Source organism: Pyxicephalus adspersus, chromosome 7 (assembly GCF_032062135.1).
Source record: "Pyxicephalus adspersus chromosome 7, UCB_Pads_2.0, whole genome shotgun sequence".
NCBI classification, from domain to species: Eukaryota; Metazoa; Chordata; class Amphibia; order Anura; family Pyxicephalidae; genus Pyxicephalus; species Pyxicephalus adspersus.
In genome coordinates, this window is record NC_092864.1 from 48,594,411 (window position 1) to 48,603,516 (window position 9,106).

General features: G+C 36.7%; 1 protein-coding gene across 1 annotated transcript in view; it reads right to left on the minus strand.

Annotated features, from left to right (window-relative positions):
• The window catches only part of GPR155 (G protein-coupled receptor 155), a 26,411-nt gene that overhangs the window by 5,582 nt on the left and 11,723 nt on the right, over positions 1 to 9,106 (minus strand). The window contains exons 6-14 of the mRNA XM_072419098.1: positions 9,011 to 9,094; positions 6,966 to 7,086; positions 6,522 to 6,606; positions 6,040 to 6,130; positions 5,525 to 5,752; positions 4,455 to 4,604; positions 3,754 to 3,849; positions 2,814 to 2,878; positions 1,599 to 1,739 (exon numbers count right to left, since the gene is read on the minus strand). Of these exons, the coding sequence (XP_072275199.1) occupies positions 1,599 to 1,739; positions 2,814 to 2,878; positions 3,754 to 3,849; positions 4,455 to 4,604; positions 5,525 to 5,752; positions 6,040 to 6,130; positions 6,522 to 6,606; positions 6,966 to 7,086; positions 9,011 to 9,094 (1,061 nt within the window). The remainder of the gene's footprint in view (positions 1 to 1,598; positions 1,740 to 2,813; positions 2,879 to 3,753; positions 3,850 to 4,454; positions 4,605 to 5,524; positions 5,753 to 6,039; positions 6,131 to 6,521; positions 6,607 to 6,965; positions 7,087 to 9,010; positions 9,095 to 9,106) is intronic.

Sequence of the window (9,106 nt, forward strand, 5' to 3'; positions counted from 1 at the left end):
TAAGTTGTTTCCAGATAATAATACGGTTTATACGCACACAAAGACATTTTAAACAATTTTGCATTTAACCTTGTGTAAAAAGTTCAGGAAAGGGCTGATTCTGTTCAAGCAGTTTTTTGGGGGGCTGAATAAGCACAAACTTCTAAAGACACATTTCAAAGTCTTGTGATAAGCCTTTCTAAGCAGCGGGAGATGTTAAAACCTCAAAGAATGAAGAGGGGGCCATATAGGTGTGCTAGTCAGGTGTTCACAAATATTTGGTACAAAGTGAATCTCTTTTAGTTTTAGTAACTTGCTAGCTTAGTTATCTTGGTGTTGCCACACAATTACAGCCTGAAAACTGCAATGCAGTAGAAATCTTTAGCTCAGGTGCTAAGAATTGAAAGAATGGACTGGAACTGCACTACATACTGGTGTTAAGCGTAATATATAAAATATTTGTAATACTTCATGATTAACTGGTTAATTGGGCATGTGTTATTGCAGAAAGGGACCAGTGATGTCCCTTCTTCAATAACTGTTCTTACCTGCCTGATTGCCAACCAGCTGGTAAATTTTGCTGAGCTGCTTATGCGCAATACATTTATATAGTGAATGCTCCCACAAGCAAAAAAAAAAAACAAAAGACATGAGAAGAATGTGGCCCAGATGAGTTTTGTTCACTTTAAATTGAGTTTTGTTGGTTGCTGTATTTATCGTATTATCATTCGATTGTTACACTAATTTGATAAGCTGTGATTTGATATAGCTGTGCAAAGAAAGAAAGCAAAGAACAAACAGATATGAAAGAAGCAAGGAAGAAGCAGGCTAAGCAAGCATGGGACAGATGAGCATGCATAAGCAAATCTTAAAAAGCAAAACATTTTTGAGACATTATTACAATTCAGTATATAACACTGAATGGATAAGAATGGTAAACCTAGAACAACAGATAGAAAAGAGTCATCATTTCAAACCATCATTTTTATAGGCAAAGGTTCCAGGGCTTTCATGCTTAACCCAGCTTTCTTCTCTAGTTACTCAATGACCTGAAAACAGTGGGCCTAATTTATTTAAGTTCTCCAAGACTGGAGACGATAGGCTATCAGGGGTAAACCTGGGTGATCCAGAACCACCTAATAATTCTTCTCCAGGATTGAAAACATTTTCCTAAAATAGTACATAATTTTTCATAAATCTGATCTGCTTGATCACCCAGGTCACGAAGTAATAAATCAGGCCCAGTACGTGGGAAGGTAGCTGAGAGTTTTCGAACTTCACTGACTACATGCTTAGTTCAGGACTTTAACTTACTAGGCAGTGAAGCCAAGATCAACACAACAGCCCCAAAATCTGCACTTTTACAAACAAGGTCACACTTGTTTGATCTCCCATTTTCTTTTGCGGGTTCACTTTAAAGTTGCCCCACACTCAAATGTTTACATTTATTGTTAGCAGTGGCATTCTTAAACATCCTCCCCAATCAAACAATTTTCCTTTTACCGGAGTAAAGAACACAGTAGAACAGCCACTGGTCTAATATTTTTGGCATACTATTTAGATAACAAGGTGCCAGGCTATAAACTAGATGGCTCTCCAGTTTTACAATGTAGATGTACCTTCTCTCCTTGACAATATTCCTAACACACAGCTCCTTGTGGTACTGTACAAATTGGTGGCACGTCATACGGATTTCTTCTGGCAACCGAGTCTCCTCATCGGTCACAATGGGTTCTCTGCCACTCCACAGGAATTCAAGTCTAATGTGCAAATAAGAATTTTCACAAAGCAGCTTGACATACACAAGTCACAAAGAAGGGGCTTATAATGCAACCCATTTTATTTTTAAAAGGAATCCAGGCTCCACAGGGGTGACATCAGTTTGGAGTAAAGTACACCATGTGACTAATGTCTGCAAGGAACAAATAACCCTCAGAACCACATCATCCACTAGGCCACCAAAGAGATCCTAAGGCCCAGTGCATGTGTAGGGGGCCTGAATAAAACGTTCTTACTTCTGTTTTAAACCAGAGGAATATTGCAGTTGCTCAATTCTGTAAACCCTTTAAACGGGAGTATGCACTTGTAGGCAGTTGGTGCCAGGACAGACAATGCAAAAAGTGGGGCTTTCCAATGTTTGCTGCAATCCTTATCAATATTAAATCAATAGTACAGAGTAATAAGAGTGCCAAAGCTAATACTTTGCCTATAGACCTATTTTTGTCTTTATCTGTTTCTTATGACTTCTGTGTAAAATCTGGGTCCAGGAATATGGGAAGGTATCAAATCACAAAACTTTGTTTTAGCTACTCAATAATGTAATCGTATGGGGCAGAGGAGGGGGTGTGTTTTTATGTAAATAATAAAGTCAAACAGCCAATTGTGTGTTTAAAATAATAACAAGTTTTGTTTAAAACAAAATAGTTTGCTTCACAAAAAACGTTCACAAAGCAAAAAACTGTGATAAGGCTCAGGTGGAATCAGCTATACCTTTATAGCCCCAAAAGTATGTAATTTCACTGGCTTGAAACAAATCACTTGGGAAATTGCTGCTTCCATTAGAACTTTTTTTTTCTCTCATCCTATTCCAGTGCTAAGTATTTTATATAATAAAAAACAATAGTAGCACAATAAATTTCAGGATATACTGAAGATCTAAAAAGGTTTCAAATTAAAAATTCTAAAAAACAGAGGTTTTTAGGTGTTTGCTGGGTTGTCCAGCATTGCATCTCTCTAACAAGATCTCGGAATGTACATTTTGGTCACTGACTGAACCTATAGTTGTTCATGTCAATTCAAACATTGCATGCAACTCCATAAAATGTAAGGCATACCTTTTCTTGCATGGAATAATAATTAGGTGTTTGTCCAATCCAAAAATGGCAAACGACAGGAAACCCTAGAGGGATCAATGAACAGTCAAAGCTCAAACAAAATATACACAGTACATGTAGGCGTATGGTGTGACTCCCTGAAATAACCTCTGCAAAGACACATATATCCAATGAAAGTTACATTTTATGCCTTTAGCAACACATCTCCTCTATACTTGCGAGTACACATGCTGATCATGGTGTCCCAGCAGTATAGGAGAGATGTCACTCATTGGGTGCCTTTGTGATAGAACAATCAGGAAATAATTGTCTGTTGGTGGTCTAGCAAAAGACTGACATTTATTCTCAAATCTACTGGCTGATATCTTTAATCATTAAAGGAAACTTTTAGCTAATTGGTAAGCTATCATATGGCATTGTTAAACAATATAGCAAAACTAATGATACAAGCCTGATTATATAAGCCCACGTAGCATTAAATAGAAAGTGACACAGCGTTTCTTGCAGTAATCTTGCATACCATGTGTTGAACACCTGTGGTATAAGACAAAATGTGCAGCAAAAATTGTAATCCTGTCCCAGTAAACTGCAATTGGCACTGGTTGTTGCAAGTTTTACCCAATCACGTAGTCAAAACTGAACTAAAGATACTGAGATAAAACAGCCTACCTAGTCAGGGCTGCAGGTTTTCAACCAGACATATTTAAACCTGCCTTGAAAGTTTAAAACCGACTGGTGATACATCAAAGAGGAGAGTAATAGTTACACAGAAAAAGATTTAGAAAGAAAATCTACCCTACATTGAAGTGGCTCTAGGAAAACTGACAGCAGATAATTTACACAGAATTCTGGTTATTTTATTGATATTATTTTCCCTATGAAATGCTAAAATGTGACCTATTCAAAGGGTCTGATAAGTTGGAAACAAATATTTACTTACTTGGCCAAAATTAAACACAGCACAAAAGAACTGAAGTTCAACATACAGCCTCCCTGGAACCAGATTAAACAGCCACCAGAAGCAGCTGGATACATTCTGAAAAAGAAAAAAAAACATGAAAACATTTTCTGAACAGGCTGCTTTGGTAAAACAGTCAGGGAATTCCCTAAACTCTAATTTAGATGCATAAAACTAGTATCAAGAATCACAAACTGTTTCACTATTCCTTACATGTCAACATTCTTGTCATGCGCATTAATTGTTAACTGTTTACATAAGCCTGCATGTGTTCCGACTGCCAGAATGTAAGGGAAGTCCCTAGGGGAAGAACCTTACTCAGCCATAAACATGTGATATAACGAGTGTATGCTCTTCAATGTTACAAGAGACTTTTCTGGTATAGGTACAGAATAACAAAATTCTCAATTTGAAATCAATAATTTATTTAAATATCTAAAAAGTTTTTTTACCATTAAAAGTATCATTTACCAAAATGATACATAGCAAATGTTACAATTAATACATATGTACTTTATAGGAATAGGGTAGACCTCTTACAAGGAGGTATTTTTTTGGTTGAGTTTTATTGAGAATTGTTTACACATATATAGACTTTGGAATATGCCTCTTTAAAGGTAGCATACACCTGCAAATGATGGAACTATATAGATACCTGAAAAGAACCAGTATTATCAACTTACAGCAAACAGGCCCACGATAAGAAGTAAGCACAGTAATATGTGTCTGGCAATCTGTTTGTCCTCACTGTGCAAGTGTTGCTGTTCTTCCTGGGACAGGGGACATCTATGGGAGTTGCAACGACTTAGGCATTCATGTGCTTGTGGAAGAAAAGAGCAAAATTACATTGCAAAAGGTAAGCAATAACAGCAAGTGGAGAAATATCTTCTGCCAAATTAGAAACGATAACAAATATGCTCTGGCCCTGTGGCTACTAAGAGCCTGTTGTTCCTTCACTGGTGCAAGACCACACAACAATCGATATGGAACAGGATCACAGGTCAGCTAAAACCCGTTGACTTTAATTGAACAATACTATTTGCAGGCCAATGGCTATCCTGACCTTTGTGTTGACATTCAAAAATCCGGACCTAAGGGGTGTCGGACTTTAGAGATTTTTTAAGGTTATGCTTACATTCCACACACAGGCCAGCCTTCCTCTTGCAGCACTTGCGGACATCTGGCACAGTTCCAGGGAGCAGGCCGCAGGGACATCTCAAAATGTATTTAGTGCAGTCCCTGTATTGAAAATGTGACCTGAAATTCAGATCCACTCGTGCTAAAAGGTAACTTCTGCATTTTTTATTTTTAGTGTGCTTAGGTTTGTAATAGGTTTTCTTTATTACAAAAGATTTAAACTGCAGACTTTCTTTTCCACTACTCATCTGATGTCTCATAGGGCCATTCTGCAAAAAGCAACTTATGAAGGAGAAATATCCAGACCGAATACTGGCAGCTGATGCATTCAAATACAATTATCCCCTAAAGCCTCATATCACCCACCCCCTTATGGGGTCTGCTACTTCCATATCCTGCTGCAGTTAGATGATTACAACACAAAAAGGTCTGGGGTACCATGCATTAGGTTTGACAAAAGTCACTAACTGTCCAACCTAGATTGCCCAAGTGTTTGTGTGTGAGAGCGTGTATGTGTTTCGATAGACTGTGAGCTTTTTTGGGAATAGAAAATACGTTTTAATGAATCACCATCCTCTGTAAATTGCAACATAAATAATTCATGTTAATTTATAGACATAATATAAAGCCTTTGCTTACCTGATCTAAAAGTTGAGGGTGTACTCGATCCTACAGGACTGTCTGGCTTAGATTCAATTGAAACATCTGCTGTTCTGTTACTACTACTATGGGAGGACTGATTCAGCACCTGGTAGTTGCTATCTTGTCCACTTCGACTCATGCACATGAGACAAAATCCAGACAGCACTATGCTAACAGACAGGATTACCGCTGTGCTGATGATCTGTGTTGAAACAATGAAAAGAAGTGATAATAGAATATATATTCTGTACAGCAGATGTAGTTAAATTATTAAATCCTTAGTTAAAAAATTATATACCTTAACTATATTATTATAGTTATAAATTATAATTATTACTATTATAATTATACATTTTCATTGTGATTTACGCAGTTGTTCAGAGGGGACTCTTTACACAGACACAGTCACTTTGCCCTGAAAGTTAAAAGTGACCATGTCTTTTTAAAGAATTGCAGTTGCTTTGATCACTTTTAACCTTATGGTCTTACCTGAGATTTTCCATAAAAGAAAGCAGAATCAATGCTGTCAAGATCACGTTCCCCTACGCTCAAAAGGACACACACCACTAAAACAGGAATACTAAAGGGACAAAAAAAAAAAAACTGTATTACTAATCCAAGCATAATAAAGCTACACATATAATAAGTATATAACACCTGTTTTATAAAAAATCTAACCTCAAATTTCCCTTTTGTAATCTGACTAATACCATATGACCAATCTAAGATTCAGCTTTAATATTTGGAAAATCATAAAATGCCAACATATTATGTAGCTGAACAGTGCACCTTTTCAACAATTTCCTAAATGCTTAAGATCCAGGGAGATAGAAGAGACCAGTGGGTTACTTAGTTAACTACTACCCCATCATAACTTTGTATATGCATGTATATATGATAAAAAATGAAGAGGAATTACACACATACACAGACAGCATCAAAGATGAAATACATTGCTAGTGGATACTTACCCCCAACCAGCTAAAGCTATTACCACTACAGGAATCTTCTCCACTTCTCTCTTCTTTAGTAGAAACAAGGATAATGAGATTAGACCTAAAATACAATTATGAACATTAATCTATTGTTCATAATACTGTTCAGTATATCAATGAAACCATTAGAATAAAAGGTGATGGTTGTAAGCACCCCTGCTAGGGTTGTATTTGGGCTAGCCTGTCACTTTTGCTGGTCAGCTTGGTCTAACTGAAAATGAGTACAAAAAATATAACTAAACAAATGTGAAATAGGAAAAACAACTACCATACTGATAACAGTTACTATTGTATATTTCTCAGAAACAATCTTAATTATCTGACTGTTGGTAAAAATTTTAGGCATGGTCAACAAATGTGAAAGAAAATTGAATGCAGCATAATTACACACAATTTAAGTGTATCAAGAAATGAATATACCTGTCCAGAAGTATGTACTGTACAGGGCACTGTATAGGATTACAAACACTAGGATCTGTCCCACCACATTTCTCTCTTTTATTATGAAGTTCCACAACACCATTCCAATGCATGCAATCAGCTGAGAAAAGAAAAGATACAAATGGAAAACTACATTTAGTAATGTTGCACTAAGGTGCAATGCAAAAAGATTTGTCTTACAGAATCAGTACATACATACAAGCAGCGAGATTCTCCTCGGCAAGGTAAAACTGTTCACATACCCCAATACCAGGAAAACACCAGCAAAATAAATACTTACCTAGGTAAATAAAACTAGATTATAGATTTGCATCAAGCTTTAGGGAAGGCTATATGCTCTATAAAGGTTCCCCCACCTTTTAAAAGTTGTATAGTTCAAGGTTTGCAATTTGATGAGATTACTGTAATGTTTTCAGAGCAAAAGGTCTAGCCCCAGCATAGTAATATTATATTGATCATTTGACACCAGGTCCCACTCCCTGTTTATCATACTGTACGAGGCTTGCCACACCTAAAAGATTAGGCTCAGTGTCAGAATATTGCCACATCTCTATTCCTTCGGAGAGTTAATGTATGCCTTAATGACAATGCAGGTGTAGCTCTGTCCAGCACTGCACAGATTGAGCAAGAACAATGTGTGTACATTGCTGCTTAAAGACATTATACAGATAAATAGATCTATTCCACTTAACAAGGTTGTCTGCCAAAAGGCACAATTTATTGTTTGAGCTGTGCCTCCTAAAAGACTGACAGCAGAGCTCTTTCTTGATGGTGATAAAGTTATAATGTGGAAAAGAAACAGATGTTTAAATGAAAGATAATAAATTAGCTTGCTGCCCCCTTCATGGAAACTAAAAGTAATACAAAAAGTCTCTGTACAAATTTAATGATCTAATTCTAATACCAAACAAAAATGTAAATACAGATAAAGGTGAACCTTTCAATGACTTCAAAGTAAAAAAGTCTTTACTAGCCAGAAACTCCCTTATGGGTTTCTCGTTTAGTTTTACTTAGTACCACAGTGGAATTTTCCCATGTTAAGGTCTAAACCCTGTCCATGCATACACTATCCTGTAAGAGTTGTGTGAACGAGCGCTAAACCCTAAGGCTACGTACACACGTCAGATAATTCTCGCCCAATACAAATGGTCAGACTTGCCTCGGGCCTATTTATAGACAATGCCCAATGTCCTTCATGAACCTGTCCTGACAGATCCATGAATGACAGATGAAGAATGGCTGCAATAGAAGTGAAGGGAGGAGACCGCAGCGGGGTGTCACTTGCTCATTCTCTCCCCTTTGCCTAGAACAGAACAGTGCTGTATGCGTTTGTTCGTTCATCTTTCAATCTTTTGTTGCTGTAAACAATCATAAAAGATAGTTTCCAAGAATGATAAATGAGCATGTGTATGCAGCTTAATTGTACAGGTAATGCAAACAGACAAGACATATCCTAGGAGGGAAGTCATGCTGCTAGCACAGTAAAACTAAACCAGAGTGCTTCATTGCAGGGGTTTATAAGTAGCTAGCATCTTATAGTACTTATTTTTGGGAAAGCATTTTATTTTTAAATTAGTTGGTAATCTTAGCAATCCTGACACTGGTGATTTGTCACCGGCATTAATCCTGTGTGCGCCATGACTAAATGCACTGGAAAGATTGAAGCCCAGCATCTGTCTCAAAGAGGTTCCAATGTAACAAGACTGGTATAAGAGAATATCAAATCTTTAGGCAGATAAACTTACAGATATTGATTTCAAAAGCGTTTTACCCATACCGGGATGAACTTTATTACAATCAATTTATAATTATCATAATTGGTAATCATTTTTAAAAGTAAATCTAGGAAGAAAACAAACAAACATTCTCTTTATCTTAGTCAAGATGATTACTGAATGAAATATGTTGAAACACAACATTGTAGGGTAAAGGTAAATATCTTAAAATTTGACCTCTGGATTCCATAAATTCCAAAGCAAAAATGACAACACACATGTAAAAAAAATATATCCTTAAAGACTCACTTGAGCCAGAAGCAGATTGGCAGTCAGCAAATGAGGAAGCCTTTTATATTTTTTACTTAACAGCAAAACAGCAAGAGACCAGACCTGCAAAGAAAT